At 33.7% G+C, this 18,940-nt stretch overlaps 1 protein-coding gene across 5 annotated transcripts in view; it reads left to right on the forward strand.

Moving 5' to 3' along the window:
- The window catches only part of CNKSR2 (connector enhancer of kinase suppressor of Ras 2), a 296,118-nt gene that overhangs the window by 187,371 nt on the left and 89,807 nt on the right, over nucleotides 1-18,940 (forward strand). For 3 of the 5 annotated variants that reach the window (XM_003791903.3, XM_012806405.1, XM_023514337.1), the window contains 2 exons: nucleotides 11,759-11,848; nucleotides 13,419-13,633. In XM_003791903.3, the coding sequence (XP_003791951.1) occupies nucleotides 11,759-11,848; nucleotides 13,419-13,633 (305 nt within the window). The remainder of the gene's footprint in view (nucleotides 1-11,758; nucleotides 11,849-13,418; nucleotides 13,634-18,940) is intronic. The other 2 variants (XM_003791904.3, XM_023514338.1) reach the window with 1 other exon arrangement.

The raw sequence follows: 18,940 nt of genomic DNA on the forward strand, positions 1-18,940 counted from the left end.
GGCCAGATATAATATTATTAGTAGGTTCTTCATAACAATCCTGTGAGGTATATCCCAATAAAATGCATATTTTACAGGTTAGAGATCTAAAACACAGAGAGGTTAAATAACTTAGCCAACCACTAAGTTGTAGAGCTGGATTTAAGTACCCATGGATATTTGTTGACCCTACTAGTGGTGCTAGGTAGTTAGATATGCTCAAAATAATTTTCCTAAATTGTAGGAAGATAAATTCTAAAAATTACATTATTCCTTCCAAACTCAAGAATTTGATTTTAAGCAAGCAAAATTATTTCTAATGTATATATTTTTTTGTAGTAAGTTGTTTTATATTACTGACACTATAATGAGCATGCATTTACGTAGGCATGGCCCTGGCAGACCTTTGGAAAAGATTGTTAAATTGGAGTAGAAAATGAACAATAAATGGGTATGTCCTTTTAAAGTCAGAGATCATAAAATAGGTTTTACTTACCTAAAAAGACAGACAAGAATAATTTCTGAAAACACAGGTATCAGGAGGGGAAGCAACCTAGATTAGTAGTTTCGAGCATTGGCTGTAGTGTCAGCCATACTTGGTAATCCTATCTGCCATCTAATCATTTCAGTATGACTTTGGGAATGTTACTCTGGGCCTCAGTTTTCTCATTTGTTTAATTAAGATGGTAATATCTGCCTCATAGAGTTTTGTAAAAATTTAATGGCAACACATTGTAAATTGCCTTAGTTCCCAGTAGGTTAGGCATTTATTTTCATTATTGCCATTATAACATAGAAACTTCAATATGAAAATAGAAAGGGGGAAAGATAGCATTAAATCACTTTAACTATTTGGTCTCATTGCTCAGGCTTCAAAGGCAGTGGTTTAAATTTGATGAGATAAGTTGCTTGGCAACTTTTCAGAATGGTAATATTTCTCATCAGCTTTTCCTTTTTGCTATTCACAGACTCCTTTTCTTTGCTCTTCCATCATAGATCATTTCTATGCATAGAAACCTGCTGAAAGGTAGACACAGTTGGCTGAGTCCCTTTGTGGCCGTGAGTGGTCATATTTTATAAGAATAGGAGGAAAACATATTTTTTGCAGTAATATCACAGAACAGTATTGGTTTGAAGATAAGAATCCAGACATTTTTTGATTTATTGAAAATTCAGGACCACATAAAAAGCACATGAATAAATGCAAGTTGGTATTTTAGAAATGCTTTTTATCAATGTTATTTGCACACATTGTGCATTGAGGAGAATTAATTTTTATAAAATTATACCTGATCATTTTCCACTCAAGCGGTTGTGACAAATGAAAACCAAACACCATGTCCCTTTTATCCACATGCATAGCAAATGGCTTGAATGACTTACAGCAGTTTGATAAAGGGCCGATGGGCAATGACATCATAAACTAAGTATTATCCAGTTGATGTAAGAGTAGTGGTTGTAGATTCTAGGGTTTCTTATCATACTTCAACATTTCCTTTCCCCTTATCTTACAAATTCATTCAGTCTTTTGGGCAGTTAAATTATAATTAATAGCATGAATTCAAACATTTCTTAAAGGATCAAATGTGCATAATGCAGTCACACTTATTTTACCTATGAATACAAGCCTTCTCTCTTTCCTTTGTTGTTTAAATAAAAATGATCTTCCTTATCATAAAGTAAAAGTTCAGGAATTCTTATTTTTTTAGACTTGTTTAATAAATTTCATAAAGACTGCAAGTTTGTTAGCTTCACAAAATAATTTTGAGCATCAATCTGATGGTCATAAAGGACCATATAATTGATGAAAAAGCAGTTCAGCAATATTTTTGTTTGAAGATGGAAAATAGTCTATTCCTAATCTAAAAATTATAGTAATCATCTAGGGAGGGCACACTTTCATACTTTGTACAATCTTACTGATAGAAATAGAAGAATATGACTTGTGATGTAAGACAGACCTGAATTTGGTATCATAGCTTGGCATTGAATGGGTGATTGACCCTGAGCTTTATTGAAACTTAATCCCCCTACACTTCTGTTTTCTTACCTAAACTGGAATAGCAATATTACTCACGGTGTTTTTATGAGGATTAAATGAGATAGCGTATGTTAAATACTTGGCACAGTTATTGCCTCATAGAAAGTGCTCAAAAAATGTTGCCTATATGGTATACTGCTGCTCACAAATAAAAATTTCCCAGATTTTACATGCTGATGGATCAAGTTAGTGCTTCCTCTTCTCCTAGAAAGGGACTCAGTAAAGGACAAAAGAGCTAGAAGTATATACCTTCGTGTTTGATTCCTCTACTAAGCCAATAACCAGCCATTTGAATTATAGTAATTAAAAGAAATATGAATCATGTTTTAAGTTCTTTGAGTTTGTTTTTGCTATCCAAAGTGGAAGGAAAAACATTCACTTCAAACTGCCCTTTTCTAAGTTTTCTTAAGCTCAGCTAGAGATACTTTTAGCTCACATGCTGGGCCCACTTATAACCTCTCAGCATCAGAAATGTTAAAACAATTTAGCCCCCCCACCTTTTCAAAGTTTTAGATTAGTTGCTTTTAAAAGGAAAGAAGAAAATATATAAAATAAAACACATAGAGACTTTTAAAGAAATGACACCTAGAAGGAAATGATCACTCTGAAGGAATTCAAGGTACTAGATAATGGATAAAATAGTAAGATTAGGAAAAACTTTTAATAAAGTTTCAGAGTATTAATATGTGGATAAAATGGAAATTCACAAAGTCGATGAAACTGTGAGAGGTGAGAAAAGGTAAAGAAATTCTTCAAATGAATTAATCAACAAAAAGATATGAAATAGTGTCCCCTTATAGACAGAATGAGAAAGCCAAGAATAGAAACATTCTAATTCAGTGATTCTCATGTGGGGTCACTATCTCCCCCAAGGGACATTTAGCATTTCTGGGGGCATTTGTGGTAGTCACAGTGGCCAGGGCAGGGAAGGGGTAGTAGTTGCTACTAGTGGTTAGAAATTTAAAGAAATTACTACACATCCTGTAGTGCACAAGATAGCTCCCAACAATAGAAAGAATGATCAGGCCCAAAATGCCAAGAATGTCCTTGTTGAAAAACCCTGGCCACCTTAAGAATTGGTTTACAGATAAATTGAACACAGAAGCAGATACTAGAAAACAAGTCAGAGACCTTGTATGATACAGGGCCAATTGCCTTATTTTTTTAAATTAAAAAACCTAGGAAATTACTGCTCTGGAAAGATACACCTACATTTATTTGCACTTAACATATTCTCTGGGCAGAAACAGTATAAGATTGTGAGTGTCTGGGACTGCCTACTCTGCTCTATTATAGAAAACCTAATCATGGCATTCCATGGAGCAGGAGGCAATACATTTTATTCCTATTGTATTTTCCCTAATGGGAAATAAATGTAATAAATAGAAGCTAAGTGAAATTTAGCTTTCCTGTTAGCTTTCAAGTCACAATATGGTTTAAATAATCCTCATTTTCCTAAGTGTACCCTTCAGATCACCAGTTCTGAAAGGGAATCTGTAAAACAAGGAGGTTGTGTGGTTAAATAAGATCGGGAGGTTTTGCATGTTTTATCCTCCTCTTAGAGATTAATAAATGCACATTGGTGTAGTAACAGCTTTGAATGTCTTGTTGAATTTGGTTTAATTTGCTGTTTCCCAAAAGTATTCATACATTGAATTGGGGAGGGTGTTTTTTATGGGGCATATAATACTTATTAACTTCCCAATTAGCTAGTGTTTGATGGAATATATTTTGGAAAACATCGAAATGGATTTCTGCAGCTCTTCTTAAAGGCTCAATTCCAGTAATAAAATATCTTTGTGTTTTAAGTTCCAAATAGCTGACTTGCAGATAAGCATTTTAAAAAACCTCTTCCTAAAGTTTAAGCCTGCCCAGCAGTTGGCTTGTTGAATGTCATCCTTTTTTTTTCATTTTTATCATGCAGAAAAGCCAGATATAAACCATTTTCTAGAGTAAATCTTGTTTGTGATAAAAGTCCAAACTAAAGTAATAAAAACTAACCAGCAGAATTGGTACATGATGTTCTATAATCTAAGTTACTTGTGGAATTGCTGATATCATTGCAAAACAATTTGCCAGAAATCGTGGAAGACATAGATCCCTGGGGATAGAAAATGTCAAGTGTAATATCCAGTGTTGTTCAAAAAGAGATCAGTAAAAATTATACACTGATTAAGAACTAGAGACATTTGGGCAAATAACTAAAATAATATATAGCCATTAAAATGTACATATGACAAGCTAGCATTGTTTTATTAGTAACACATTGTGTCAAACCAATTTATTTTTCTTCTTTGTTAAGGCATTGAACTATTAATACAAAGTTGCAGCCACCATTCTCTCATCCTCCCTCAGTTCCTTATATAGCCATAAGAATATTTTGCAAGCGTTGCAAGCTGGCAGCTTGGTAGATGTGTATATATGTATACTTTTTCTCAAACTCTTAAGTTAGAGAACATTGAAACCAAAAAAGATAGTAATCATACAAGTCATCCAATTATTTTGAATAAGAATTAATTGGATTTTTGTGTAAGGCAATGGTCTTGAATGATTCATCATTGAGGCAATTTGATGTAGTGAAAGGAGCACTGGGATAGGAACTTGAAAGTGTATATTCATGGACTGACACCAACACTGCTCATCTGTGAAATCCTAAGAAATTAACTTCGGTGGGTCTTACATTTCTCATCTCTACCTTTTTTGCTAGGGACTTGCTGACTTTACTAACAAATAGATCGCAAAAAGAAAAATAGGTGAAAAGAACTTTAAAGTTATTACAAGGTCTCTTTTATTTTCAAATAAGAATCTTTAATTGATCATCTTAATCATTGTCTTTTTTACTTTTCATGAGGGAAGGTGACTGTCTTCCATATTTTAGTATTTGAGAGACACTGCTTTACTAAATTTTTTTAAGTAGATTGCTTTAATTTGCAGTTTTTTAACTTGAGAGCTGCATGCTTTTAATCAAATGTTAATAATATTTTTATGCCTGTCTTATCTTTCTTGTCCACATCTATATTAATGTTGAGCGAAGCTAGGAGCCAAATATTTTAGCACAGCTTATTTTATACCTACCAGAGTATCCTCTGAAAGGAGGAGGACCTATAACCCTTTTCAGGGGTCCTCAACCTTTTTAAACAGGGGCCACTTCACTGTCTCTCACACCATTGGAGGGCCGGACTATGGGCCCCGGGACGAGTCAGCTGCTAAGCAGGACGGGCAGTGGTGGCAAAAACATCCCACAGGCCAGATAAATGTCCTAGGCAGGCCACATGTAGCCTGTGGGCCGTAGTTTGAGGACACCTCACGTAAACAGTATTTAAACCATCTAAATCCTTTTTCATTCCTCCCATACCCTCTAAGGTAAAGACATTATGTCTATGCACAGTGGCAACATTCACTAAAAAAAAGTCTCTTTCTGAACTCAGGCATGTGTAGCTTGTTCCTTCTCTTGGTAGAATGTTTATAAAAAGTAATTTGGTTCAAAATATAATTAGCCTTATAATCAAGTATTTAAAAGTGCCATATAATTTTTTGATGCAGCTTAATATTTTCTCCTTCAATGATTCTTTTGTGTTATTTCCCACTTAAAGTATAGATTACTTTCACAAAACAGTAGGAAAACACAGGATCAAAATGTCACTTGTTCTTGGAAATTAGATTTTAGTTGGTTTTACTCTCCATTCATGAAACAAAAAAGATTTTGAGTTAATCAAAGTTTGTCTTTTATTTGTATTATTTGTAAGTAATTAAGCCAGTGTTTAAATAATCATCACAATGAATATTTACAAGCTAATTTTTTCCAAGCTCTTTTATCCAGAAATGAAATTTTTAAAATATGGCCCTAAAGATCAAAGTGCTCATTCTTACTTATTTTATTGGATCCAGATATGTTACCATTAACCTTTAAAAATTACTGACTTTCCATTTAATTCAGTTTTACTTCCTCTTTAAATGTGTGATTCTCTACCTTAAATAACCTCAGGATGTTTTCCTAGAAATGCAGTCAACCATCTGAAAGTAATTTTTCTGTCTGGTATGTGGGGTGTTTGATGGGTGTATGTGGCAAGCGTATGGTTTAACTATACTTACTATACTCATTTTCATCAAAATATTGGCTAAAATATTCAGAACAGATGTGTATATGTGTCTACTTTTTCTCAGTCTAAAGAAAGCTTTTTTGTGAGCAGTAAAGAGTATGTCAGGCTTAAGGAGAAATTTCTTTGCATTTGTTTTTAACTTTTGGCAACTGCAAGAGAGAATATTGCTTCTCAGGTCCTGTTTATTACCCTCAAAGTTAATGACTTTAGCATGTATTGAGAGATTTTAAAAAGTGATATAATTGAAAAAGGCAGCAGTTCAGTGGTGTTTCAGCATGTTGGGTAGCTAATTATGAGAATGTTTCTTTCTAGGTAAAAAATCAGGAGACAACTTCTAGTTCTGATTTGATTACCAAGCAGTTCTATAAGGCCCAATTTTTTAGAAAAATGAAGAGGGTTTATCCAGATGACATACTGCCTTAGAAGGAAGGAATAAGAATAGAGGTGAATGGAAATTTGGAAGAGGAAGGAAACTATAAAAATAGAACCAGTGGTATAGCTTGGGTCCTTTTTGATCCAGTATCTAAGGAAAGATCGCCATTTATTTTCTTAACAAGGAATTATTAAATATGGAACAGTTACCGTGTTTAAAGCACTATGCCAACTGGTAGAGATAGCACAGTAAACACAAGAGCAATGTCTATTCATTCATAAAATTTACATTCTAGAAGGGTGACAGAATTCAAGCAACCGATTTAACAAATACTTATTGAACTGTAATTGGCATACTATAAAAAAGAACTTTGAGAGAAAATGGGAGAGAAAATTAAAACAAATACAGAGAAACTAACTTACAATAAGAAGTCAAGAAGTATGTCCCTGTGGACATACTTTTTCATTAGTTCTGAAGGATGCATGTGAATTTAGGAAGAGAAAATGAGAGGAAAACTGGAGGAGTACACAGTCGGATGAAGAAAGTGTTTTAAGAAGGAGGGAGTAATCCTCCATGCTAATGCTTCAGATCAGAAAAGTCAAGGACTCTGAGAATTGTCTATTGGATTTAGCAACACAGAGGCCCTAGTGACCTTGACAATAGCAGTTCTGGTAGAGTAGTGAGCTTAATTGGAGAAGGTTCAAGAGGTAAGAGATGGAAAGGAATTGGAGGCTAAAAACATTAAGAAGATTTCTGGGAGTTATCCTGTAAAGGGGAACAGAGAAATAAAATGATAGCTGAGTGAGTAGAAGTTTATGGGATGAAGAGAGATACTTTTTTAAAAAAGGTTAGTGCATGTTTATATGCTAAAGGGAATGATTGAGTAGAAAGGGAAAAATTTATGATGCAGAAGAAAGAAGGGAAGATTGCTCAAAGGATACTCTAGAGTAGGTCAGACGGAATAGGATCCAAAGAACAACCCAGTAATTTGGCATCTCTCTAATGTCTTAGCATCCTTTCATTCAAGCATTCAACAAAAATTTATTCAGTACCTGCTATGTGTCAGTATTTGCCAGAGAAAGTCATAACAAAGATACGTAAGACCAAGTTCCTACTGAGAAGTAAAGAAACCCATAAATACCAAGACACAATATAGTATAACAAACACTGTATATGCCAAAGGCACCAGGCGAAGGCTAAGGGAACCCAGAAGAGAGAGCAGTTAACTCTGCCAAAGAGAATTATAGCATTTGTAATACTACCTAAAATGCTTTATTATCTAAGGTGCAAATTAGTTTATTTTCAAGCAATTTTAGATACTAGTATTAAAACATACCAATTTTGTATTAAAATATAGTCATATAGATATATCATTATAAAATACTTCATCATTGTCTATCTTCTTACATTTTTATTTCATGCTCCATTTGTATAATTTCAGCTGAGCGTAGTTCATAGTTTTCAAAACGCTACTTGTCATCAATTTCAGAATAAAATTCAAACAAAATCAAAAAATATTCGTCTTTTACCTTCACTGCATTTATTAGAAAATAGCAAGAAATATAGTGCACAACTCAAGCATTACAAAAGTAATCCATGTAACCAAAAATATTTGTACCCCCCTAATATTTTGAAATTAAAAAAGGAAATATAGTGCATAAATTCAGCCTCTATAGAGATGCCAGTTAGGAAGCTCTAGATGTGCAACAGATCTAAAAAGCCAAATGACAAAATAATGGTTATACTCTGAGGCACTAGCACAGAGATATCACAAAGTTTACAATAGAGTGCCAAATGAACTGCAATTAATAAATGCTCTATGTTTAGAGGAATAAAGATTGCTTTAAGGTGAAGTGGTCAGCAAAAACAATTTGAATGGGCTCTAATCCTTGACTTCTTAACTGTATTCCCAACTCATTAATTTTCATCATGAATCTTAGCTTTATCACTTCAAAAACCAATGTAGATATTATCATGTAAAGACATGTCTTAAAATCTTCCAAATTATTTTTCAGATATTATGATTAATTTATTTACATTTACGTAGGAATGAATCATATATAGTATTTAATTTTAATAAATCAATTTGTAGTGATGCTTTTCTAAAAAGTCTTATGAGCATTAAAATACATATGTTAATAATAGTGTACATTTGATTTAAGTGTAACTATAATGCTTATAGTACTCTTGGCTTTGTCTTTTTTTATCAATAGCAATATAGCATCAAACTATAAAGTTCTTTTTCCATTTGAACTGTGCTCTCTTCTTATGAAATTAAAATACTATTATATGCATGCAAGAGCAAACAATTTCAAGCTGTGATCAATGATCTGTGAGTTCAGAATTAGAAATAATTAAAGCCATGGTATGTTTTTCAATCTGCCAAGGACTGCTGTTTGTATAAGAATGTTACCTTAGGCTGGGCTCAGTGACCAGCACTCTGGGAGGCCAAAGCAGGCAGATCCCCTAAGCTCATGAGTTTGAGACCAGCCTGAGCTAGAGCAAGACCCTGTCCCTAAAAATAGCTGGGCATTGTGGCGGGTGCCTGTAGTCCAAGCTACTCTGGAGGCTAAGGCAAGAAAATAGCCTGAGCCCAAGTGTCTGAGGTTACTGTGAGCTATGATGCCAAGACACTCTACTGGAGGTGACAAACTGAGAGCCTGTCTCAAAAAAAGAAAAGAATGTTACCTTATATTATTAGTTTAACAACTTTATTAAGTCTATTTTAATCCTTTAGCCCAATAAAAAATTACAATAAAGTAATACAAGCACCATTATTTATTATACCTAAATCAATAATGACTACTTTTTAAAATATTTTAATCTGCATTGCTAAATTTATAATTTAATAATTAATAAAAACAAAACCTTGATGGTCTCCAAAACTAAGTTTCAGTTAAAACATTTTAATTTCAGTTTTTTTCCTAATTAAATGTATTTCCTTTCGATTTTATATTAGTAGTATACACTATCATTCTGTTAAAAAAAAAAATCACTCCCAGAAGTCAGTGTTAAAATCTTCCACAAAATTGTTCCTATGGTTAATGATACAACCACACATATCAAGGGCTTAATTACATGCTTCAATGACTTAGCTCCATTAGAATCTCAGCAATGATCCAAAATACAATTATGTATTTCATATTCCATGTGTGAAGTATGGTTTCTTCTTGTTGTTTTTGTGCACATATATTTGACTCTAAATAACTAATCAAGTTTTTGAAAGTATCAAGCTAGCTTTTTTATATAACAGACAGAGCAAGTAAAAATTAACTGTTTATTTATTAGATTTTTCACTTTTCAAAAGATTTTTTTTGTGACATGCAAAAACAGTCTTAGAGCTGTTGACTGCTTCAGTTTCAGTGCCTATATTGAAATGGAATTTATTTCTAAAACCATATTCTAAAGAAATAAGTTGTGTAGGTATTTTGAAAATATTATATTTATAACATTGAAAAAATCTGGGGAACTGATCTTTCAAAGTGGTAGAATAGACATGGTAAAAAGAGACCTTTCCTCAAACACTTATCCCACCTTTGATGGGCAGAATATATTGATCTCTATCATCTCACCCGTATTCCCTCTGTGTAAAAAGAGCAGAGATATACTCCATAATAACTTGAGAATCCCAAGTGGTCATTTATAAAGTCTTTTGCACACCTTGAAAGGAACCCACTAAATAAATGCTACATTTTTGGTTCACTAGTAATTTTATCATGACTAGTTCATCCTCAAACTTTAAAAGAGCTTAGCAAAGTGTACTAAATAAACTGTATCCCTGTAAATAATAAAAAGCCATGAGGTCAATACATTTTCCTTAAGAATAGAATTAGATTTCTCCCAACATGTTTTTTTAATACATGCAGTGATTGTAATAATTGATGATGAAATTTAGCTGGGCAAGGAGGCAAGTTGACAGAACAGAGGGTTACTCAGAAAAACTAAAAAAAAAAAGGATGAGATTGATAGATAAAAGGAGAAAGGATTGCTGGACTTAGAGTACTGTAGGGAGAGTGCAAGAAATACTGAAGGTGTTAGTAGGAAAATGGGATATTTGGAGAGCTTACAGCCTTTACAGATGACAAGATTAAGCATATAACCACAGGAATGGGTGTATGAGAAAACCTCAAGAAACTGAGAATCCAGAATATCAGCAAATGTTGAAGTCACCACGAATTTATGAAAGAAGTAATGTTTGAGTACCTAGGTTTGAATCCTGGTACTATGCACTTAGCAGCTGTGTGCCCTTGGGCAAGTAACATGACCTGTCTCAGTTCTCTCTTCTGGAAAAGTGAGGATGATGTTAGTATATTTCTCCTAATTATGAAGATTAAATTATTTAATACTTACAAAACTTTTAGACAGTATATGGCATATGAGAAAGGATATGTAAATGTTATTACTGTTATCATGATCATAATAACCATCATTATTTTTATGATCCAGTCCTGTGTGAGTCTCTACCTTTTTTTTTAATTGTTGGGGATTCATTGGGTCTCTACTTTTCATTCCTTAAAATTTGTTGGGCAGCTATCTCATGCCATCCTTTTAAAACTTTTGAGTAATTTTCTTTGGCTGTTTTGTGCTTCAGGATTTTTAAGTGAATAAAAATAATATACCGCAGCCTCACCAAAAGGTTATTCTTGAAGTCTTTGCTATGAGTTCTCCTTGCTAAAGTAAAATACTGTTTAGTAAGAACACAGACCCAGAGGGAAATGGGGAAGGCCAAAGCAGGGATTACTTGGTTCTGTGAATTAGATATGCTCACAGTAGCAAGAGAGATCCTTAGGGTCAACCCAGCTGTAGGCCATGGAAGAGAATGTTGTGGTGTTTCAACATGAAATGGGTCAAGTTAAACACAGGGGGCTACCATCTTGGAGATTGACTATCAAGATACATAAACTTGGACATTAGGATATAAGGCAGAGATTCAGTTACTGAAAATGAAGAAAAATCACTTAAATAATGATCCTCTTTGTAAAGGTCCATACTCTTAAAGCCTGGGGCTCCTAAGATAGCTAATCTAGGCTTTTCTTTATTAATTATAGAAAGTGCCTTAAGTTTGCATGTCCACCTGGCTAATTGCCAACAGGCAGTTTCACCTTCTGGCTCAAAACACACATTTTCTCCATCTACACAAATGCCAACCATAATGTTGCATAAGAGTGAGTGTGTTTTGTAGGCTTTAGCTAAAAATCAGTGTAAGTTTAAGCAGACATGGGGAGGAAAAAACAATGTGATGTGAACTTTGTTCTCTGTGTTTAGGCAAGCTACGACCTATATCTATGCCAGTGGAATATAATTGGGTGGGGGACTATGAAGATCCAAATAAGATGAAGAGAGATAGTAGAAGAGGTAAGTGTTCTAGAATTTCAGTGTAGGCTGGGTTGTTTGAACAATAATCAACTTTAAATGTTCTTTACATACATTGTTATGGCTTCGGTAGAAAATTTATTCTATCATTGACTTTACTGTACAGGAAAACTGAGTCAGACCAACATTTGACTATCTTGACCTATTATTAAATGGATATCTTCTCTGAATGCCTTCTAAAGGATTCAGGGTAGATAAGTACAGTGTGAAAAGTATATATCTGGTTTTTATTTGAAAGGTAATATTTGGGAAACAAAGTCAGAAGTGTGAAACTGCATAAAATAATTAAGTTCATTGAGTAGGGACAGTTTGTCATCAGTCCTCGTTAGTCCACAAGTGCAGTGCAACCTCATTACTTTGTTTTGGTTCTGTGAATTTATCCGAAAGAGAATGACAATTGAAGCACATGGGTAAAAGTTCATGGAAACTGGGCCAGTGACTCTAATGAAAACCATGTAGAAATTGAAGAAAACTTGCCATGCTTTTTTTTCCTGTTCTGTTTGCTGTTCAGGGTTACCTTCTTACGTGGGGGTGGGCTACTCTTGAAGTATCTACCAAAAGTAAGTTTTTATGTTCAATTATCCTGCTATTGAGGTGAGCATTAAAGAGAACAACTGCAAGTTTCACTCCTACGTAGTGTGGACACAAGTCATGCTGCTGCTCCCACCTTCTGAAGTAGAGAACCATAAGGTTGTAGATGAAAAACCAATTAGGTTCTATCCATAGAACCTAAGCTTACTAAGTTTCCTTCATGATATGTTTGACCCGTTTGCCTGTTATTTCTAGCCAGTATACAGAATTTACTTCTTTACTGTGCAGATCCATAGACCACATGGACAAGCAAGCATGAATATCTGCTTCGTTAGTTTTCTTAACAGTTGTTTTATGGAGGGAGCATTTCTGAAATTGTTCATAAACACAGGAACATTAACAGATTCCTTTACATCTATGTATTCATTCCGTTTTCCAAGCTTCAGTTTGTAATCTCATTTGTCTTATAGACTAAATCAAGAAAAAAAATAAAAGAAATACTTAGAAGATGCCATCTCTGAGTCACTCTTTTGAGACTTCATATTATAGTAACACCTTGGAGCAGGGAAAAGCTACGTGAAATACTAAGTGCTATTATCAATTTAAGCATAGATTTCCTTAACTAAGTTTCCTGACCATTGGTTTATAATGTAGGCTTTAACTTCTCCAAAGATTCTACCTAGCATGCTGTAGGCCAATGCTTGTCATCAGGCTTTAGCAGAAGACCCCGGAGAGAACTTGTTACAAATTTATGAACCACACACCCAGAATTTCTGGTTCAAGTTCTGCAGGTGATTTTAATGTAGTTGGTCCAAAGATAAAACTTGGAGAAATAATCTGTAGGCTATTTGTTATTATTATATGATCCAGATAATTAAGATCTGCTATATTTCACTACATATTTATTAAATTAAATCAAGTTAAAGTTCTGAAATGAAATTTTGGGGCAAAATTGGGAAAATAATGGTAAATTTGTGATATTTGCATATTTACATTGGTGTATTTATCTCTTTTTATATAGAAAACTCTCTACTTCGATACATGAGCAATGAAAAAATTGCTCAAGAAGAATACATGTTTCAGAGAAACAGCAAAAAAGACACAGGGAAGAAGTCAAAAAAGAAGGGCGATAAGAGTAATAGCCCAACTCACTATTCGTTGCTACCTAGTTTGCAAATGGATGCATTGAGACAAGACATCATGGGCACTCCTGTGCCAGAGACCACACTATACCATGTAAGTAAAATTTCAAAGATTCTTTGATATAACCTATATTGGGAGACTAGCAAATCATTCTTTTGGATAAATTCCAGATTATTTTTACTATATTGCCAGATTATCACAAAAGAACCTAACTTTAAAGTTTATCCCTTCCAAAAATGATGGATTATTGATTTGTTTTTCAGCTCATATATTCAGTGATTTTGTATGTTGGATTTTAATGAGATAACTTAATGTACTTAAAATAGAGAATGATAATTAGCTGAATAATCATCAGTGTGATAATATACAGTAAATGGATAGCTATAAAATTCAACAGCTGAAGGTGGACTGTTTATTTTTTATTTATTTTATTTTTTATTAAATCATAGCTGTGTAATTATGATTTTTTATTAAATCATAACTGTGTACCACATGCAATTATGGGGTACAGTGTGCTGGTTTTATATATAATTTGAAATACTTTCATCAAACTGGTTAACATAGCTCTTTAATATATTCGTGATCCTGTTTGCATGGTGCAAAGGCAGAGGCAGGGCCATTAACTCCAGACCAGATGAATGATGAGAAACTAAAACAATGATCATATGGAAATTAAAAATCTTGTTAGTAAGAACATTCAACTTAGAAAAATAACCCACTTTAGGCCATTTTGGTTAAAAGGAGCTTATTATAGCAACAGACCTATAGCTTCTTATTACAAATCCTCAAAAAACATGGGCTGTAAGTTTGTAAGTAATTTAAACAACTGTGCTTACTGCTTAAAAGTATTAAAAACAATTTAATCTGCCCCTGCTGTAGAAGGTATACCATCTAGTTATAAAAGATATATAAAATATTTAATTTATACTTGAGTTGTTTTTCTGAGTAAATCTCTTAAATCATGCACTTATTCTATAACTCTCATAAAACTAGAGTGTAGAAAAATATTTTTCTTTATTTGGATTACAGTGTTGCTAGCACTCCTAAGTGTGTCTTTCTCTCTATCCCCTTCTCTTTCCCCAGTTACATGCTCTTAAGGCTCTTCCTTTCTAAGAGACTAGTGCCCATATCAAAACCTCCATTAAATGACTGCCAAAGCAAATTATTATAATATTTTCCAGACATTTGAAGTCAGTCTGAAATCAATACTCTTATCTGTGTGAAGGAGGCTACTTTTGTTATTGCCACTAGTTAAAAGAGCTGTATGAATACTGAGCTTCCTCTAAAATCTGATGTTCCAGTCATAAATAATAGCCTGAACAAAGGTTTGAAGACAGCTAGCTTATTCAAGAAGGAATCTGGTAGTAAGAGATGAAGGTGGAGAGGGAAAAAGAGGCCACTTCAAGTCAAGAGTGTATAAACTATTAACAAGTTTGGATTTATCCTAAGAGGAATGGTTAAGTCATTGATGGCACATTTAAATAATCAGCCTGTTTCATTCTGCCATGCACATCCAGACAGGTTTATACTGTTACTGTGTGAGAAGGAAGGAAGGAAAATAGACAGTTGAGTCTTGTGGATTTGGAGTTACTAAATTTGTGAAGACAGCAAAAAGTGAATCAAAGTGATAATCAGAAGTATTGTATTGTCTATGTGTATAAATTGTTCCCCCCTTTCTGAAGGGCATGATTAGTTACATGTATCAGTAACCTGGTCTAGTAACTTCACTTCTTGAAGTATATTCTAAGAAATAAATAAATGAGATTCCACTCATGTCCTCTACTTTTATGATGTACCCTAAATCTTTAACATGATATTTTCCAGATAGATGGCATTTATCCCAACTAATTTTTGACAAAGGGCCATCACAGAGTGAGGAATATTGTTAACCTTGTAATGCTGATCCACAATTCCACAGTAGAGTGCTGGGTACTTCCTAACTCTGTTCTCAGGTTTAGAAGAAGTGAACTAATTTTTGCCTCCAAGTAGATGTTGAATGCCTATAACCAGTGTTCAAAAACAGAGAACTTTCATTGGTGAGTTTTACTAGACTCCTAAGTTCCCTTCAGGGACCTCACCTTGCATTTATTTAGTACTTTCACAGTTATCAAGGGAGTTTCCACATTTGTTATGGCTTTTGAACCTCAGAACAACCCTACTTGCAGATAACAAAACTCAAATTCAGAAAAGTTAAATGATTTATGCAAAGTGGTATTGCCAGGAAAAAAAAAAAGGTGTAAGTGCTATTGTCAGGACTGGGATCCAAATCACCTACTCCATGGATCTTTCTACATTTGTACCCTATTGCTTTTTGCATGGCAGGCTTTCCCTTCACAGAGGAATTCGCACTTTAATGAATAAATAAGTGCATTTTGAAAAGTTTGATTTGAAAAATGTGCCCTCGTATACTGATGTTAATAACATTTTCAGTGCCTAGATTGATTCCTATCCAGATTTCCCTTTTGCTTTATGTTACTCTTTTTTAAGTTAGGGAAGAAAACATGCAGAGCTGGTGCTGTTATAAAACATAAGTAGTTATTCAGCGTGATCTATTGCTGGGAAAACAGAATATTATAGTTAAAAATGCTTGATCCTTGGAGAGCAAACAATACACTTAAATGGTAGCTTTTTATATTTCACAGGAATTTGGGGGCTTTTTATCATGTTTTTACATGCTTATTTAAGAAGGAAAGGATTTTTCCTTATGCTAAACTTTTCTAAAAACACAAGATCAATATCAATATGTAATCCTATCACCTTCGTGATGAACTACTAATCTTCATTTTTCTCAATTGCTCCTTTGGAGAGTATGGCCATTTTTAATGGAATAGGACATAAATGGAAGAAGACTAGACTATGAAGAATAAGTATTAAGTTTCATAGGATGCTGTCTCTGATAAAATACTAGCTCCATGTAGTCTAAAGATTTCAAGTTCAAATTTAGAGAAAATTTAGTACAAATTTAATAGCAAGATAATAATAGCATTAAGTACTGTTAAACAACCAATTGGAAGGGGAAAGTGGGAGAAGTGTTGTGCTCCTAATAAGGAGACCTAGATTATGATCCCCAGTGGTATATTCTAGAAAACAGCCCAATAAAAATATACAAAGCCAGGCAAATATTATTTGGCTTCAATGTTTGACTCATTCCCCTTTCTAGTGAAAGCAGAAATGTTCATATGATTAAAGAATATTTAGAAGTTTATGGGATTATAAAATGTGCATTTTATTTTTTTAGTAATTCCACATATCTTATATGTCAGTATGTAGATTTTTTTCTTAAACTTATTTAAAAGGAAATCATTCACTATGCTCTAGCTACCGTGATCATCCACCACTTCTCTGCCACCTCTTTCCTTTTCAGCATGCTGTTTTGTCTCCTGGGAATGCTAAAGTTGTAGGGTGACCTTCCCTCATCACCACCCTTTGAACTCAATCAGTTCTCCTATTATTGTCTCTTAGCACCTGGTACTTTTTCTTCAAAACCTTTGTTGTGGTTTTATGTATGTTTAGTCACGTGAACATCTGCTTAGTGTCTCTCTCCCCTGTACATGGCAGGACAGGAATGTCCATGTCCGTAATGAGCAGGGACAATTTCTCCATTTTGTTCAGCACTACACTTTAGCACCTCGTATTTAGTACATTATAAGCTCTGAATAAAACTGACGATTAAGTGGATTAACAAGTGCATGAGTGAATGTGGCAGGAACTTCAGTGCCTTTCTCAATGTCTTCAACTTGAGGCCAGCCCCACAAGGGCCAACAATATAACAGGATTAACTTCCCCATAGCCCCCACTTCCTCCATTCCAGCTCAAAATTTCAGTTTTAGCCAGTTCTTGCTTTTTTCCTTCCCTGCCATCTCATCATAGAGGTTGCCAATATGCCCATCAACCAAGCATGTTATGGCATTTTTCAAAAGAGCATAACTTTATTTTACCTACTCACGGATTCTGTCTGAAAATTTGGAAATTTTTAGCTATCAAAGCCCTCATCTGATCTCAGATTATATGAAGAAAAGACTGCAATGTGTATGTGTGTGTAGTAAAAAATATCTTAAATAAATAATGATTTAATCTGCATTTCATCTTTAAATCTTATAGTACTTACTTTTCCTTAATATGATATGGCTAGGACAACTTGCTCTCTCATTAAAGCTATTAAACTAAATCCATACATTAAAAATTATTTATTTTATGTCTATATGCTGAGATTTCAGAGCAAGTAAAATTTGATTATGGATCAGATACCACACAGGTATACTTTTCATAAACTGAATACTAATGTGATTTTAAGATGGTTTATTAAAAACAGACTTTGAGTAGGTGTTTGAAAATCTGGACAGTTTTGTCACATTCCAACATTTGTGTGGCTTGTCTAGTTTTTCAGGCTATAACTGCAAACATTCTGTTTTATTTTTAATAAATACTTTTAGTCATTCTGGTCAATTTGTGAGAATTGGAGGGAGGAAGGAGATGGAGAACTATTAAGAGACTATTTTTAATTTAACAGATAAACATTATGAAATACAATATTCTAATTACTTTACAAATAATAACTTATTTAATCCTTGTAACAACCCTGTGAGGATGTTGTTGGTGTTATTGCCATTTTATAGACTGGGAAGCTGAGGCACATAGATTAAGTAGGTGGTTATGTGATAGAGCTGAGATTTGAATGTCAGCACTGAGACTTTTAGTAAGCATACTATATTGCCCCTCAAAAATAGCATAATTTAACAGAAACTTAACAATTCTTATATTGCAAGCCATGTATAAGGCCCGGTCTAAGTGCATAGGAATATATAAAGACTAAAATAGGCATATATCTCAGGAATATTACAGGTTCAGTTCCAGACCACCACAATAAAATGAATGTTGCAATAAAACTAATCACACAAATTTTTTGGTTTCCAAGTACATATAAAAATTATATCTACAATATAGTGTAATCTAGTAAGGATACAATAACATTATATCTTTAAAAAGCAATGTATTAAGATATACCTTAATTTAAAATACTTTTTTGCTACAAAATACAAATGATCATCAGATCCTTCAGCAAGTCATAATCTTTTTACTGGTTGGAGGATGACTGATTACAGTGCTGGTTGCTCACTGTTGAGGTAGTTGTAGCACTTATTAAAATAAGACAACAATGAAGTTTCATGCATCAATTGACTGTTCCTTTCACAAAAGAATTCTCTGTGGCATTCACTGCTATTTAATGGCATTTATATGTGCCTATAATAGAACTTCTTTCAAAAGTGGAGCCAGTCCTCTTAAACCCTCGTGATGCTTTATCAACTAAGTTTAAGAAATATTCTAAATCCTTTGCTGTCATTTCTGTGATGTTCATAGCATTTTCACCACAGATAGATTCAATTTTTTTTTTTTTTTTTT

Source organism: Otolemur garnettii, unplaced genomic scaffold (assembly GCF_000181295.1).
Source record: "Otolemur garnettii isolate 467f Iridium unplaced genomic scaffold, OtoGar3 scaffold00051, whole genome shotgun sequence".
NCBI classification, from domain to species: domain Eukaryota; kingdom Metazoa; phylum Chordata; class Mammalia; order Primates; family Galagidae; genus Otolemur; species Otolemur garnettii.